At 49.1% G+C, this 17,334-nt stretch overlaps 1 protein-coding gene across 2 annotated transcripts; it reads left to right on the plus strand.

The window, feature by feature from the left end:
- Positions 1-1,006: 1,006 nt before the first annotated feature.
- Positions 1,007-12,468, plus strand: ptenb (phosphatase and tensin homolog B). 2 transcript variants are annotated; one of them, XM_047033073.1, is made up of 10 exons: positions 1,007-1,747; positions 2,671-2,755; positions 3,273-3,317; positions 3,448-3,491; positions 3,711-3,949; positions 4,253-4,394; positions 5,200-5,268; positions 5,916-6,082; positions 6,306-6,560; positions 6,974-12,468. In XM_047033073.1, the coding sequence occupies exons 1-10, from the start codon at positions 1,669-1,671 to the stop codon at positions 7,160-7,162; spliced, it is 1,314 nt and encodes a 437-aa protein (XP_046889029.1). In that variant the 5' UTR covers positions 1,007-1,668; the 3' UTR covers positions 7,163-12,468. The 2 variants fall into 2 exon arrangements, with proteins under 2 accessions (XP_046889029.1, XP_046889030.1); XM_047033074.1 differs by lacking the exon at positions 5,200-5,268.
- The last annotated feature ends 4,866 nt before the right edge of the window (positions 12,469-17,334 follow it).

Raw genomic sequence — 17,334 nt, forward strand, 5'->3', positions numbered from 1 at the left:
CGGACCTGTCCCCATCTCACCTGTATAGTTCCATTCTGCGTAGACAAGAGAATGGTCAGAAATCATTGGACAATGCACACATTGACTGTACTGGCCAGAGAGAAGAACACCAGTTTTATCAACTACTTATCTTGACTTCTTGTCGTTCTTTAATCAGATCGAATTTAAACTGGTTGATTGTCAGCAAGTCACAAAGTAATTAGAGCATAGAATGTAGTTAGAAATGTACTTATGAGTAACATAAATGTTACTGACTATTGTGTGTAAATGTGTAGGTTATTCCATGTCATTTACGGTGACTGACAGGTATGCTACATTCTCCAGGCAGGATTGTTCATGTATTTGTAGCCAATTTGTAATGTAGCTCAGGGACACAATACCTAGATGTTAGACATAGGCTACCATGGTTAAAAGGCTGGTTACATAATGAAAAGTCAGATGTCACCATGAATCCAGAATGAAAAATTGGAAACTTCCCCAATTACGAAACACGTGACTTTAGTACAGCTCTTTGTACAATGTTCTTCCGCAGTTCAAAGAAATAAATATGCAATTTTAAATGAATAAGACTAATGCAGGATGTCATAGTGGTTATGATTTCAATTGCCGATTTATGATGCATTATTCAACTGATTGTATGAACGGAATATGTATCAGGAACTAGTCTACTTTGCGGCATGATATCTTGTAGCCTTTTTCAATTGGAACGGAAGCCATGGAAGTGGCAGTTTGCTTTGCGAGTGTAGCTCTAGGTCGGGTTGCCAGATTTAATTATTTCCCGATTATTTTCACGACATTGTGCCAATAAGATCATGTTGAGATGTCTTATATTAATGACTGAGTAAAATGAGACTACATGCTCATATGTATGTAAAAATGATCAACCAATCCAAATCATTAAACAAAAATTGGTCTTGATTCTTTAGTATGCTGTGCATGTTTTGTGTCTGACACTAAAACGGCTGGAACGTATTCAACAAACCTGGCAACACGTCTAGAGAAACGAGTCAGTTAGCGAGCTCGCTAGGAAAGGGACGTGTCAGTGAAGAAAGGTAGCTAGCTAGCGTAGTTTTAATTTTTAAAATCCACACAGAGCTGCAATTTTCAGGTGGAGGCTGTCAATTTTTCTTTAAATATATTACGTGGACCGTTTAAACAGAGGACTCAACAATAGTTCGTTTTGTTTCTGTCTGGCGGAGTCGACATGTTAGCTCGTAGCTAGTGGTAGCTAATGTTGGGTAGACTTGCTGCCTGCTAGCATATGCGTTCGATAGCTGTGCCTGTGTCAATCAGTATTTCTGGGAAAGGAAAGTCGGAGAGGCTTCTCTCCGCTATTCTATCTTAATCACGGCGGCTTTGACAAAATCAGAGACTTGGGACTCTTTTGAAATACAACATTTTGGAAGCTGGATCATTCCTAACCTATTTATTGTGGAGTGTTTTGTATCAAATCGTGCGGTCCGGGAAGCCGGGCCTGCAGTGGAGAAACGGAGTAAGGCCCATGACCCAGTAGGAGAAGAAGCCATTGGCATTCTAGTTAGCTACTACTACTAGCTAACTGTCAACTGACAGCGGGTTTTCGGGGAATATTTTTTTTTTGGCAGTGGTTCGTTCAGAGGCAAAATACTTTCTTTTAATTTAAAAACCCTAAAGACTCCAGCCACAGATATGGCTGCAATAATAAAGGAAATCGTCAGTCGAAATAAAAGAAGATACCAAGAAGATGGCTTTGACTTGGACTTGACCTGTATCCTTTTTACTCAAAGCAGTTCAATGGCTTGCTAGCTGGCGTAGCTGATTTCGTCAGTTTGGCTTCAGCTCTAGTTAGTAACCTGTATATAAGTCTGTTGGTAATGCATTAGCTAGTTGGATATCCTGTATTGTAATTGAGTGATTGGCCATAGATATTTTACCAGATGGTCCACACGGTCTACTGAGTATCCATAACCTGTTAACGTAACATATTATGCAATTAATAACACAATTTGTAATGGTAAATAACGAGATTTTGCATTTTGGGCTTTTGCTGCACAACGGCATGGGTGTCGGTCAGCTTTTTCTTTCGTATCCATCAACCTCGTTATTGTCATTAATTGCATCAGCTGCAACAAGAATGTTAGCTTGCTAGCTTACTGGTTGTAAAGTGCCGTGGCTCCAGCTGATTGACGATGAGACACGTGGAATTGTTGTTAAAACAGGCATAGCTTTATGTCCTGTGAAATACAAAATATATTGCCTATGTGTTGGAATTGACTGTAGTAACGATACGAATGAGTATTCTGTGACATACGCCGACGGCATAGTTATTCTGTCGTGTCTGAAGGCAAGTTAATTAGTCAGACTAATATCACCGGTTAGACAAATTTCGTTGCAACAGCCTCTGATGACATGCAGAAGTGCTCTATTCACGTGTCATGAGAGAAGTGTGTCAGGTGCATTATGAGCATTAGATTATAATGGCCGATATCAAGCACATTCTTAATACCATCACCTATCATGGTTGTCATTTCAGATATACCCACTTGCATTAGGTACGCTGGTATTTCCATGTGGTGCCTAATCCAATGATTAAGGTTGTGTAAAATGGAATGTATGCCGTTGCGTAGCATGCATGCTCTGTTGTGACTGGCTATATGATCAATTTTATGTTTCCTTCACTGTTGCTGTCAGATATTTATCCCAACATCATAGCGATGGGCTTTCCTGCCGAGAGACTAGAGGGTGTTTACAGAAACAACATTGATGACGTTGTTCGGTGAGTTTCTCTGTTGTGTGTGAGTGAAAAACAATAAATAATTGCAGGCAGTCGTTTTATAATGTGGGCCAACTTCTGAAGTTGGCATGACATTTGAATGCATACCCTTTCAGTAGTGAAGTTGAATGCTACAATGTACTGGTAATTTCTTTAGTTTTGTGCAGAAAATAGCTAAATGCAGGAGAAAGATGGCCCAGTTGATGATTGATGATCACATCATATTAAAGCAATAATGGAGTACATTGTTTGGATTAAAACGTTTTCCAATCCAAATCCAACGTGTATGTCAAAGTCAAGTGGCTGAGCGGTTAGGGAATCGGGCTAGTAATCTGAAGGTTGCCAGTTCGATTCCCGGCCATGTCAAATGACATTGTGTCCTTGGGCAAGGCACCCTACTTGCCTCGGGGGAATGTCCCCGTACTTACTGTATGTCGCTCTGGATAAGAGCGTCTGCTAAACGACTAAATGTAAAATGTATGTCTGGACAGGAAATGAACACCTCTTTCTTTCTCCGTAGATTTCTGGACTCGAAACACAAAAATCACTACAAGATCTATAATCTGTAAGCATTCTTACTCATCAGTGCACCTGTTGTGTGTGTGTGTGTGTGGTAACGATGACCTTAATCAGTAACACATCTAAATAAAGCAGTTCCCTATCTGTATGTAAAATGTTCCATCTCTTCCTCTCAGATGTGCGGAACGCCACTATGATACTACGAAGTTCAACTGCCGTGGTAAGACACACACACACACACACGGCTACATGGCTGTGATGCATGCATGACACAATCACACCGATGGCATTGTCAAACTAAACCCCACCACCCCAAACATCTTCCCCTCCATGATCTCTCTCCCCTCTCTCCCCCACCCCTCTGCCTCCCCAATGTTCTCTCCTCCCACCCCATCTGTCCCTCCCCCCTGCTCCCCTCCCCCCCTCCGCCCGTCTCCAGTTGCACAGTATCCGTTTGAGGATCACAACCCCCCCCAGCTGGAGCTGATCAAGCCCTTCTGTGAGGACCTGGACAAGTGGCTGAGCGAGGACGAGAACCACGTGGCGGCCATCCACTGCAAGGCCGGGAAAGGGCGCACGGGGGTGATGATCTGTGCCTACCTGCTGCACCGCGCCAAGTTCGGGGAAGCTCAGGAGGCCCTCGACTTCTACGGGGAGGTCAGGACCAGAGACAAGAAGGTACATACACACACGCAGTCACACACACACACACACACTCTCACACACACTCACTCTCACACGCACTCACTCACTCTCACACGCACTCACTCACTCTCAAACGCACTCAATCACACTCATACACACTCACTCACACTCACTCACACAGACACACACACACACACACACACCACAGAGGTAAAGATACAAGTTGTCCATAGATGTTTGACCATCAGTATCAGATGTCCAGAATCAATGCATCCCGTGACGACTACCTCTCCACAGAGAGTGTAACATTGTGTGTGTGTGTGTCCGTGTGTCCAGGGCGTGACAATCCCCAGCCAGAGGCGCTACGTGTACTATTACAGCTACCTGCTCCACCACCACCTGGAGTACAAGCCCGTGGCCCTGTTGTTCCACAAGATGGTCTTTGAGACCGTCCCAATGTTCAGTGGAGGGACCTGCAGTAAGTCCTCTACTCTCTCTCCTTTCGGGGCGTTTTCACCTGTTCCTCTCCCTTCATCCTCACATGGGCTGCTCTAACAGTTTCTCTGCTCACGTGTTTGGGAGTCCGTACGGTCTGGTCTGCGTGCGGTCTGCCGCATGCAGCTTCCAGGCGTGGCACGTCCGCGCTCGTCACTTCCTGCTCCCTGGCAAGCTGACACAGACCACCGTAACGGCTGGAAACGCCACACACCTTTACCTGGCTGCTCTTTAACCTTCTTTTGACACCTTTCTCCCACTGTCCTTCTAAAAGGCCCTATTCTGAACCTTGTCTCTCACACACACGCACCACTGCCAGGACATGGTCAGATTGCATACCTCACATTCAGCCCCGTCCCCCTCCCCCATATCCCTAGCTGTAGAGGAAGCTCGTGTTGGCCCTGCAGGAAGGCTGCTCATGTGTAACGTAGATGATACTCTGTGGGTGGATATTGAGAAACCCTCCCCTGATGGGACAGTAAAGGAATCCCCCCCCCCCCCCCCCCCCCCCCCCCCTGGGAGCAGCCGGTCGTGTTGGTGGTTGCTCTGTAAAAACCCAAAGAGACTGGAGCTGTCTACTGTGCATGTTGACATGACTAGGCCAGCCCCGTGCCAATAAGGTTTATTTAGGAGTGGTAGGTAGCAAGCAGGCCGTGCATGTGTGTTCTCTGGCCCCCCCGTGGGACCCCCATCATCCCAGTGAAATCAGGTCTGCAGCAGCAGCTGTGTGTGTGTGTGTGCGTGCGTGTGTATGCGTGCGTGTGTGTTAACTTCTCTCTCTCTCCAAGGGGACTCTTCAGTTAAAAACAAGAGTGAGCAGATGCCTCATGGCTTTCGAAAAGGGAATTGGCACTGGGGTAAAAATCCGCTTTTCATCGCATCCTCATATCACACACACATGTCAAAGCAAAAGTCAACGTGTCGCCAGATAGGCTGAAACATGTGTGCCGGACTAAAACCACTGCACCAATGGCGGCTGCCTGTCAGAATAGGGCCCCTGGCATGCCTCTCTCTCTGTCTCCTCCTTGTAACCTCCGTCTCTGGTGGTGGGACATCCATGTTCCTGAATCCAAGCCCCCCCCCCCCCCCCTAGTCTCTCTCTACTCACTCTCTCTACCCACTCTCTCTACCCACTCTCTCTCTACTTTCTCTCTCTCTACTCTCTCTACTCTCTCTCTACTCTCTCTCTACTCTCTCTCTACTCTCTCTCTGCCTGGCCTCTCAACGCCAAAACTAGTTGTTGTCACTACCAGACCTAGCTCCCCATGTACCACACTAGCTATTTTCAGATACTTGGGTGTGTTTGATTTGTTTTGTCTGACCAGTAGCGCCATCTCTTGGGGTGAACCCCGCCCCACTCGGTGCACCGAGTCAGCTAAATCGAGCACACCACAAGTATACGCTAGCATCTTAGGAAATATGTTGACCCATGTCTGGTGGCAGCTATTTGTTGTTGTTGTTGACACGCTTGTAACTGTTGCTGTTGTGCTGCGCCTCCCTCCAGACCCCCAGTTCGTGGTGTACCAGTTAAAGGTTAAGATCCACACTTCCAACCCGGTCCACACGCGCAGGGAGGAGAAGTACATGTTCTTTGAGTTCCCCCAGCCTCTGCCAGTGTGCGGGGACATCAAGGTGGAGTTCTTCCATAAACAGAACAAGATGATGAAGAAGGTACGTGGAGACGGGACCTTCCGGCCAAAGAGGACCTCGCGTCTAGTTGTGAAAAGTGTTGGGTTTTAATGTGTGTGTGTGGGGGGGGGGGGCTTACGCCTTGGATTAGGAGGGGTGTGTGTGCATTCCAGTTTCATATATATTCCCTTTCATTCATCTTTTCCTCCCTCTGTTCTGTCTCCTTCTGTGTACAACCCCCTCCCCCTTTTTTTTTCCCCACTAGGACAAAATGTTTCACTTCTGGGTGAACACCTTCTTCATCCCCTGGCCAGAGGAGAAGCCTGAGAAGCAGGAGAACTCTGACAAGGTGGAGAACGGCAGCGTGGCCGTGGGCCGGGAGGCCGAGGCCAACCAGGCGCTGGGGGGCGAGGCGGCCCCCGAGAACGACAGGGACTTCCTGGTCCTCTCCTTAACCAAGAACGACCTGGACAAGGCAAACAAGGACAAGGCCAACAGATACTTCTCCCCCAACTTCAAGGTCAGGACTTACGATCCTCAACCCAGTTTTCTGTCGTTTCCCCCCCCCTCTCCTAGGAGACGTTCTAATAGAAGCTGTACTTTACAAACTTGTTGTTTACCTCAAGTGAAGTTGCACTTGGCTAACTTGTTAACTTGAGGCGAAGCTGCAAGTGACTAACTTGCTGTTGTTTACATCAGGTGAAGCTGTACTTGACTAGCTTGCTGTTGTTTAACTCAGGTGAAGCTGCACTTGACTAACTTGCTGTTGTTTACCTCAGGTGAAGCTGCACTTGACTAACTTGCTGTTGTTTACCTCAGGTGATGCTGCACTTGACTAACTTGCTGTTGTTTACCTCAGGTGAAGCTGACTAACTTGCTGTTGTTTACCTCAGGTGAAGCTGCACTTGACTAACTTGCTGTTGTTTACCTCAGGTGAAACTGTACTTCACCAAGACCGTGGAGGAGGGGGCGAACTCTGAGGCCAGCAGCACCTCCACCTCCGTCACGCCGGACGCCAGCGACAACGAGCCCGACCATTACCGCTACTCCGACACCACGGACTCCGATCCCGAGAACGAGCCGTTCGACGAGGAACACCACACTCAGATCACCAAGGTCTGAGGCCTGGCGCAGCAGCCCGCGGACAGGCGTACGGACGGACAGAGGAATAAAAAGAAAAAAAAGAAAGAAAAAAAAGAGAAACTTGAATATAAACTACAAAACAGACAAGTAACTTCTCCTCCCCCCTTGCCTAGGGCATCTGTATGACAGTTATACCCCGACCTCCGGCTTTAGGAAACCATAATGCTGACCAATTTGACTCTTTTTTTTCTTCTTTTTTTCTCGTCTCCTCCTTCCCTCCTTTCTTCATGCAAGAGCGTTGCCAGAGATTCACACTGGGGGAGTGCAGTTTGAGGAGAGGTTGTTGTTGTTGTAAACCCCCACCCCCCCACCCCCCTCTCTCTCTCTCCGAGGCTGAGGCTAGAGTGGGACCCTACAGAATGGAATGTTTAACTAGGCTTGAGACGGTCTGGGAGAGAGAGAATGTACAAGAGAGAGAGAGATCTGCTCATTGGATTATCCGGATGTTCAGCAGCTTCATCTTCTGTGGAATACAAACCCATGGCCAGTGCTTCTGTCACCTTCGACACCCTCTGGACCCCGAGCCCCACCCACTTTGGACACACACACACACACGCAGCTCTTATCCCCTGCGCCCCCCCCCCCCCCCCCCCGCCGCCATCCTACCTACTGTGAATGCTTCGTAGTGCAGACAGTCCATCACACACGTGTTCGTCGGCGCGATGGACCCTGTACGGTGGAATCCCTCAGTCCAATGTATAATTGTTATATTCACCATGATTATTCATATTATGAAGCTATCTAACAAGTGTCCATTCCTACTCTGTGTAGGCTTGTGTTGAAGGTAAGCAGAGAAACATTCGCCTATGTGTCGTTGGTGTTTTTACATTAAGATAAATAATATAAACTAGCTATACACAGCAGGGAAGTCACTTGTGTTGCAATAATGTTAACACTATTAGGGTTCAACAGACAACACTATGTTGTGCATGACAACATTATTGGAATCAGTGTCCATCTTGTTCAATTCATTGTATTGTTTTTCTTTAACAAGAAAAGAAAACTATTTCCTAAAATGTAATTTTGCAAGGTGATTGAATCTACCCAGGTGGCAAAGATGTCATAACTCCGTATTCTGTTTTGGGTAGGGTCATACGGGGGGGGGGGGGGGGGGTCAAAGACATCTCTGAACTCCCACAATGCAACGGTTCATTGGCACAGTCTTGGTGACGAGTCACACACGGCCGTGTCGTAATCAGTGCCTCCCTCACTCAATCATGTGTTTTGAGGGAAGGGAATCTTTTTTCTCTCTTTCTCGTTTCTTTGGACTTTTTACAAATATCTCTTAAGTGTCCAGCTCCCTTCCATCACAGCCCAGACCTAGCATCAGACCCTGCATCACTGTTCCTGCGCAAGACTCCCTCCTTGGTCTCTGGGCCCACGTTCATTTTCCACGGACTGAACTCCTTTTTTGTTTTGAAAGCGATGTGGCTGAGCTGTGGAGCGCTCCCAGCTGGCCGGCCGGCGTGGTCCCTCCCTGGGTGGGCCCCCGGCCACGAGCAGACCCCCCAGGCCAGAGACGGGGGAGGCAGGCCGAGGTATTGAATGTAACCCTTCACCTCTGAGCTGATCCTGGAGCAGTGATGCACGGTCTAGGAGTAGACCCACAGGGGCAAGACGGTGTGTGTGTGTGGGGGGGGGATCTCTGTAGTTTCTGTACAGCCGGGAGCGTCACTCCGCCTGCACTGGGGGTGGTCCCCCCCCCCCCCCCCCCCCCCCCCCCCCTCCGAAGCCAGGTGCTCTAGAACAACCGCTCTTGGGATCCGCAGCAACCTTCTAGGGGTGTTTCCCATGGTGCAGTTCAGTTTGGAACAGCCCTCTTTCTACCCTGCAGGGTCCAGTGACGTCACAATGGGATGGGATCAGCCAGGAGTGTCCTTTCTGCTACCTCCCCTGCGATCGTCTAGTCTAGACCCCTCCCCTACCAGGATTCCTTGTGTTCTGGACATTCCATGCGGATCGCATCCCAGTTGACGCCTGGAAACCCTGCCAGGCGTCTGTCCAACCAAGGTGCTCACTAACTGCCAAACTACATCTGTAGAAACGTCCCGCGAAAACAACACAGGGGCCGAGAGCCCCGTGCCTGGCTCCTGGTGCTCCTGGTGCCTGGCTCCTGGTATCTAGGGCTCCTGGTGTTCCTGGTGCTCCTGGTGCCTAGGGCTCCTGGTATCTAGGGCTCCTGGTGTTCCTGGTGCTCCTGGTGCCTAGGGCTCCTGGTGCCTAGGGCTCCTGGTGCCTAGGGCTCCTGGTGTTCCTGGTGCTCCTGGTGCCTAGGGCTCCTGGTGCCTAGGGCTCCTGGTGTTCCTGGTGCTCCTGGTGCCTAGGGCTCCTGGTATCTAGGGCTCCTGGTGTTCCTGGTGCTCCTGGTGCCTAGGGCTCCTGGTGCCTAGGGCTCCTGGTGCCTAGGGCTCCTGGTGCCTAGGGCTCCTGGTGTTCCTGGTGCTCCTGGTGCCTAGGGCTCCTGGTGCCTAGGGCTCCTGGTGTTCCTGGTGCTCCTGGTGCCTAGGGCTCCTGGTGCCTAGGGCTCCTGGTGCCTAGGGCTCCTGGTGCATATCCACTCTCTTACTCTCCACAAGGCCAGGCCGTGCTATTTCTCTGTGATCTCGTTCAGGTGCTGTCCTTGTCTGACTAGGTCTCTCTTCTCTCTCATATCTTCCTGTCTTCTCTAATTCTATCTTGTCTCTTTTCCTTTTTCTTAAAAAAAAAAAACCCCCCAAAAAAAAAAAAACATACAGGTGTCATTCCGTTACGGAATGAGAACAGTGCAGCTACAGGTTTTACCGAAATTCTCGCGCTTGCTTCGGAAATATGAAAACTCCTCCTATATATGAGAATATTTAGATATGTATCGTTTCTTTTTAAGCATGCCAAAATTGTAGTTTGTGCCTGCTGGCCTATGGGGGAGTGCTGGGCCGGTGGGAAGGACAAAACGAGACAAAACAAGACAGTACCACAGTTTGTCCGTCTCTCCTCCTGCTGGAGTCGGGCTCCTGTCGGCGGAAGGTTGCGAGCCCCAGGTTCCTCCGTCACCTGCCGGTACTGTCAGGCCAGGTGGCCGTGACGCTGAACAGCCCATGAGTCGTATCAGGGACAGTGGAAGCCTCTGACCTCCCCCCCCCCACCCACATGGCTTTCAGGCCACGGGGCAGAATTGAGCAGGCTCATTTCAGGCGGTTACATTTACTGGGAACTCACCCCCCACCACCCTTTCTACGTTTCCTTGCTCCCCCAAATGATGGCACTTTTTTTTTTTTTTTTTTTTAAGCCGGAACGTTAAGAGATTGTGTCTTTTTAAGACGGGAGCTCCTCTCACAAAGCCCACCGAACGTGCCCTCATGGCTGGCATCGGGTCGACACACTCTGTTCCCTTGCGTTCTTTTGTTTTCCTCATTTGTACACCAGCCAACCCAGGAACACTTAATCTAGGATGTTCTCTTTTATTTCTGTTTACATTTAATGACATCACTGAACCTGCCAAAAGTAAGCTCAATCTTTTTGTTGATTTTGTTTGTTTAGATTTTTTTTTTCTCTCTCTCTTTTCTGTTTGTCGTTTTCTGTTTGTTGAGGGCCTATGGGAGGTATTCTTTGCCTTACTTGAAGTTGACAATGCCTACTGCTTCTGTCCACAACTCCGTCTCTTTCTCTCTCTGTCTCTCTCTGTCTCTCTCTGTCTCTCTCTCTGTCCATCCGTCTCCCTTTCAGCCCAGGCACTGACTTGATGCTTCAAGTACCTATTTAAAGCTACTATGACTAGAGCAACATAATTGGACTAGACTTTTGCACTGTTCCAGGTTTTCGCAGGGTTTTAGTCAGTGGTCCACAGTATTCTGTTGATGTAGTTGTTTATTTTTCCGTTGTCCCCCCCTTCGGTATATGAACCTGTCTAGCTGTCTTAGTGAGAGATGGATGTGGACTGGTCCAGCCAGCTAGCGTACCCCAATAACTCTGTACCCACACACCCCATATACAAACAACCATGTTCTTTTGACTGAAAGTGTCCTGATCCCCCCCCCCCCTCCCCTTATCTTTTATCCCTTTTGTTTTTTTTTTTATAAAACAAAATAAAAACTGTAAAAATGAGATTTATTTATGACAGTATTCCTATGTACCGTGGTGGAGGGTGTGTATATGATCTGCTGTAGGCCCCTTGGCTCCGCCTCTCAAACACCAGACAACAAGCTAACGGTCGAATCCAGGGAGCCATCCCATCGGCCAGAATCCATCCAGGGCAGCCATTGGTCAGGAGCCTAGACCAGGCCTCGAGTGGGAAGCCGAAATCCCATTGGTCAGCGAGGGAGTGTGTCTGAGATCTACCATTGGCTAGGAGCCTAGACTAGGACATATCCTCAGACACATCCACCTGCACGTAGACTTAATGTTGCCAAGGTGACAGTACTGTCAGTCTGAACAGTGTAGGGTGACGTGGTTTCCCGGGGCAACCCAGTCAGCTCCGTGGCGCGTGGCAGCCATGCTCAGACTGCTGTGGACTCACAGACAGCATCAGCTCGATTTCAGCTTTAAATAAATACAAAACAAGCAACAACAAAAAAAAAAAACTTTAATCGTCGTCATGGTGCCAGTGTGTAGGTTTGTGTCACTAGTTTTGAGCTGATATGTGCAATATGTTCTACTGATGCCTGTGGTTGCCACAAAAGTGCCTTTCGTTTTACCTGTCCAGATCAAAACGGAAGTACTGTTCATGCAGAGGGGAACGGGCCAAGCTGTGCACTAAATCAATCAGGCTCTACCTGCCGACACTGGCTCCTGGCAAGGGGGTGCTTTGATTTAAATCACCACATGTACCAGGTGGACGGGGCTTGCGCTTCAGGAACGGTTCGACAAAAACAAACAAGGTTCCATGTTTTCTCTCAGCAAGTGCACCTGGCTAGACAAATCCAACTGACCCCAAATCTTTTCATGGTTTTTCTATTTCGATTCGGTTCTTTTCCCTCCCCCTGGGTTTTGGCGAATGCAGCGGCCTGCACAGCCATGCTCTAGTCCTGCTCTCTCCTGTCTTTCACAGAGAAACAGCCTTATCCTGCTGAGCCGGTCACATATGGCTGCTGTTCTCGTGCCGCAGTAGCTCTCTGTGTGTGTGTGTGTGCGCGCGGGTGTGTGTGCGCGTGTGTGTGCAGCGCTATGCACTGATAAATACACAACCAACCATGTATGGAGACAAAAAGGTGTACAGGTTCTAATTATGCTCATACAAATCATATGTCTGTTTGTTACTGTGTGTAAACTGCCCTTTATCTTTAGTGTCATAAACTTCACATAAATCCAAACGTCTCGTTGTGGTGTGTCGGTTTTACGGTTATTGGGACGCAGCCTATCACGGACCTGAACTGCTCTGCACAGAGTGAGGCAGAGAGGGGGGGGAGGGGAATGGAAGGGGAGGGATGAGGAGGGTTGTGGTTTGAGGGCCCACGGACAGGTAGAAGGCCAATGAGGGCCCAGTAGAGTCGCCTTAGCTTGGGGTTCCAAACTCCTCCTGTCTGGAGACAGATGGACCAGGGAGGGGAGGACAGCTGACCCGGACGAGACGGTCGGCGTGGCGTCTGCTTCTCTCAACAACGCCGGGGATATTTACTCGCACATGTAAATAGCCTGCTTTTAAGATGCCAGAATGCTTGTGAGAAGTCCTTTTTTGACGTAACTTAGCAAGGCTGAGTGTCTGTATTCAGTCATTCAGTCCTGTGAAGTCGAACTCAGTGGTTTTCCACCCTGGTCCTCATGGACCCCCCCTGCCCTGCATGTGTTAGAGATTCCCAGCTCCAACACACACTCATTCATGCGAATGGGTCGACCCCGTTCATTTGAGTTATCGCCAACATTGTAAGAATGTAACTGAAGACCACTAAGTTTGGTTTGACCTTGGTTATCTGTGGAATGTTTTGGAGAACATCAGCTGTAGGATACTCCTGGGAGGGCATGCAACTTGGGCTGGTCTGGCGTCATCTCGACAAGTCAAACATCACAAACGTCTTCCTCTTGGTGACAAGCGTCTGATTGGAGGCTGCCTGCCTGTCTGGTCTGTTGGTCGTTTCGAGTAGACTGCTTCTCTCTCTGGTGTGGAAAAGCAGAAGTGAGAGGAGGTTTGTGGCGGCGGCGGTGGCGGTTTGGAGCCTTGTTAACGGGCACCAGGCTATCTCTCTGGTCCGTTGGCTTCGAATCAGATTCAACCGTCTCACTCAGCAGCACCTCTTAGCCTCTGGCCTCAGAGCACTGAGGTGCAGGCCTGCTGGTGTGGCTGTGTTGGCTGAATCCAGTGGGTCTGTCAACGTCTGACACCTCCCCAATCCGACAGCAGAAACACAGGGAGTCTTACCACAAGTCTGTATCAAGAAAGCCATTATATTTATGACAATTCAAAACCTTCTCTCTGGAAGTGATCCCCGTGTGAGAAGAAAAAAAAACTACAAATACTTTTTTTTTTTTTTTTACATTTGTAGTTCCAGTTCTGCCTTCTTTGTCAGAATGAGGACTGGTGATGAGCCGGGTGCTCTGACTGTTGCTTAGAGTGTGTATTACTGGACAAATAAACAAACAGGGGATTTTGACAGAGTAAAGAGGATTATCAGAATGATGTAGTGTGTGCGTGTGTTGACAGTAAACCACTCTACCTGCACCACTGTATTTTTGTCAACAGCCCAGCTTCCGTTAGCCCGGCTGCCCAGCAGTGTTGTACCGGGTCAGGGCTAATGGTGTGTGTTATGGTATAGAGGGTTGATGGTGTGTGTGTGTGTGTGTTGGCCTTACACACGTAGATCACCTCTGTTCTGCTGTGGCTGGAACTGCTGTTACTCACTGAGTCTGCCAGCATGGAGGAGGAAGTCTGGAAGGGGGTCTGGCATCTGAGGAACACACACACACACATTCTTAGGACCCTGGTCACAAAACACCACCCTTTCATGTTTGTATGCAGGAAAATATGCTCTCTCTGTTCGCTTGCTAGTGGCCTGTGTGTGTGAGTGCGTGCGTGTGTATGTGTCCTGTGTCAGTCAGATCAATGGGGCTGTGCAGGGCAGGGCTGTGTTGACCAGCTCTTCTCCATGCCAACTGTATGGATTGTGGGAGACTCACCCCTCAGGGCCTTCATCCCAATCAGTCCAAAACAACAACCAACAACCAGGAAAAACGTCCCCAAACAACCAGTGTAACTACCTCAAACGTGCAGAAACGACAAAGAATCTTCAAACAACACAACAACCCAGCTCGTACAACCATATACAACTCGGAAATACCACAAAACAATGAAAATATATATCCAAAGATATAATTATTGGATACATGTCCGCTAGTTTGGGACTTGATGTGGTGATTCTACTTCTTAATGTGTGGGGATGTTCCTGATATTTGGAGTTTGTTTGGGATAATTAATAGGACAATCCCAGGGGCGCTATCGACTGGCCCAGCTCCACTCGCCTCGCAATCATCGCTGCCGCATCAGCGGAGCGGGGTTCGATACGGCCGGACAGACAGACGAGGAGCGTCCGTCCCCATCATCAGCATTCTGCCTCCACCGCTCGCCGTTCTCCTGCCTCGCTGCCCGCCACAGAGGCACGGAGAGGAATCCGCCCAGCGAGCAGCGAGTGCGCGGGGGTCATGTCTCAGTACGCACCCATCCAGAGAGAGAGAGAGGGAGGGAGAGAGACCCCCTGATCCTCACCTCAATCCAGCAACACTTTCACTTCGGGGAAATCCGCTGGCTCGTGGAGATGTTGCTCCACTAAATTCAACCCCTTCCAATCCTCCCCTCCCCCCCCCCCCCCCACCCTCTGGGAGAAGACCTCCAGGCCAGCGTCTCAGGCAGCCCGGCAGATGGTTGTGTTTCTGGCCGGAGCTCCCTCCCCTCCAGGCTCTGGGCACCAGGCGCGGCGCCGAGGACCCTCGGAGGAAAGATGATCTCAGAGCTGCTCAAATGGGGAGGCTCTCTCCCCAGACCAGGACCATCTGCTGCACCAGGATCTACTGGGCTGGAGGACTCTGAAGACCATCTATCAGCTTGATGAGAGCAGAGGCCCGGGAAGGCCAGGGGTTGGGGGCGGGGGAGGCTGTTCAGGGCTGTGGGAGCTTAGAGAGTGTGTGGGGGGCGGGGGGAGACTCGTCAGGATGGACATACATTATGTATTGCATTTGCTATAAGTTTAGGGAAGTGTGAGATTGGAGGAATCAGTTAGTACTGTAGGGTTTGTCACATAGACGGTCAGACAATCAGCCAGTATGTCAAACAATCAGTCGGTAGATTGAAGAGGTCTGGTCTGAACAAGCCCTCAGCAGACTTGAAACCCTTTGACCTCCTCTGGCAGGAGAGAACAGGGAGAAGAGGAGAAGAGAGAGGGGGAGAGAGAAACGAAGAGATAGACCAAACGGAGGAATCATGTTTCAAAAATGAATGTAGAACTCGCTGAATTTCTCAGAGGGTCGGCTGTTCTCTTTTCTCTCTTCTGCCGGGCGAACATGTTTACATCTGAGAATGTGTTCTCATTAATAATGCTGCTACTACTATATTTACGTGGCGTTACCACCAAGGACATCTGAGAAGGTCGGAAAACAAAGAGACGTTTCAACCCCTTTTTCACGTTCCCCCAGCCATAGTGCTATTCTTCTTCATCCCGTTTTAATTCAATTCGATTCCGCTCTACTCTCGCTTTGGATAGAGGCGTCTGCTAAATGACGAAAATGAAATGGAAAAGTCCACACACAGAAGGCTTCCCCTCTTTCACATGTAACAGTCACTCCCAAACGGAGATATCAGTTGTGTGAGATGCTGTGTTGTTATTTTCGCTACTCCAAGCTCATACCGACCAGGCCTCGGCTCCAGACACTTGATAAAAAGGCACATTATGTCCAACAACAAGCGGGGTGTTGGGGCCAGAGTCTGTGTCCTCCATTCCATAAGAGAGGAACAGAGTGTCCTCATCCCAAAGACAGAGCTGCTCTCTAATCCCAAAGAACTCATTTGGCAGCTCTGTTGGCGCTTCAATCTTCCACTTTATCCGGCAGGATTACAACCAGAGTGCTTAAATGTGTGAAGTAGGGTAGTCACATACAGTAGAGTACAGTAAAGTAGAGTTGAGTAGAGCTACGTAACAAGTCATGGCAGGATATAGATGTGGCAGTGGTCCACAGTGTATGAATGTTTATCCCTGGTTTAGGGTGCCGTATAGCATGGATGTTTTGGACAGGCTAGCAGCATGATGGTGTTCCTAGTGGTCCTTGGGCTGTGTGTCACCACCCTGACCTCTGACCCAGGGCAGCCCCAGCTAGCGCTGCACTAACCCAGGCCAGGCTGAACCTCTTGAATTCCAAACCCAGTGAACTCATTTACCCATCAGCCCCCTGGGGATACCAGCCTGCTCCCTGCCCTGCTCCAGCTGTGGAGGGCAAAGTTCACCGCAAGGCCTCAGATCCAAGAAATGTTAATGTGTGTGTGTGTGTGTGTGTGTGTGTGTGTGTGTGTGCGTGTGTGCGTGTGTGACTGGTGCAATACATAAAGAGAAAGTGTGGCAATAGGGACCATTTGCAAAAAACAAGACTTCTATCCGGAGACTTCTCTCAGTGACACTTGAGACGTTTCCATTTTCCTGTCACCCACAGAGTCAGGCAGTGAATCATACAGACAGGGCAAATATCTCACTGATGATCTAAGACAGATCTCTGGGCTCATACCAAGGTGTCAGAACACCCTTTAAATGATTCACTTAGAGAGAATCGGAACTTTGTCGGAGATCACGTCAAGATGTCATGCATTTTACATGTTCCCCTATCTCTCCTCCCAGTTCTGAGAACTTCAGGAATGACCTACTCCAGGGTATAATGACTCCATGGAATCTCTCTACTGTTTTTAGATGTAGTGCATATGGACGACCTCTGCCACACAAACACACACACACACTCTCATGCTGGTGTGTTTCTGTGTGCCCGTCTGTCTGCCTGTCATTCTGTCTGTCTGCCTGTCAGCCTGTCTGTCTGCCTGCCATGTCAAATTAAAGGTTTCCATATCCTCCCAGCATGCTACTCTGTTTGGTGTCAGCTCTCTCTCTCTCAGGTCTCCATGGAGACAGGATGTATGGAGGATGCACAGAGCAGTTCAGTATAAGATGATTGGACAGGAGCAGGGACGAGTTAGGCGTGCTGTTCTAAAAATG

This window comes from Hypomesus transpacificus, chromosome 13 (genome assembly GCF_021917145.1).
Source record: "Hypomesus transpacificus isolate Combined female chromosome 13, fHypTra1, whole genome shotgun sequence".
NCBI lineage: Eukaryota > Metazoa > Chordata > Actinopteri > Osmeriformes > Osmeridae > Hypomesus > Hypomesus transpacificus.

Bases quoted from the DNA above. Each gene is read 5' to 3' on its own strand.
- ptenb (XM_047033073.1), top strand. From the start codon at position 1,669: ATGGCTGCAATAATAAAGGAAATCGTCAGTCGAAATAAAAGAAGATAC. The intron at 1,748-2,670 runs GTATCCTTTTTA...TGTTGCTGTCAG, and splicing joins CTTTGACTTGGACTTGACCT to ATATTTATCCCAACATCATA. The intron at 3,950-4,252 runs GTACATACACAC...CCGTGTGTCCAG, and splicing joins TCAGGACCAGAGACAAGAAG to GGCGTGACAATCCCCAGCCA.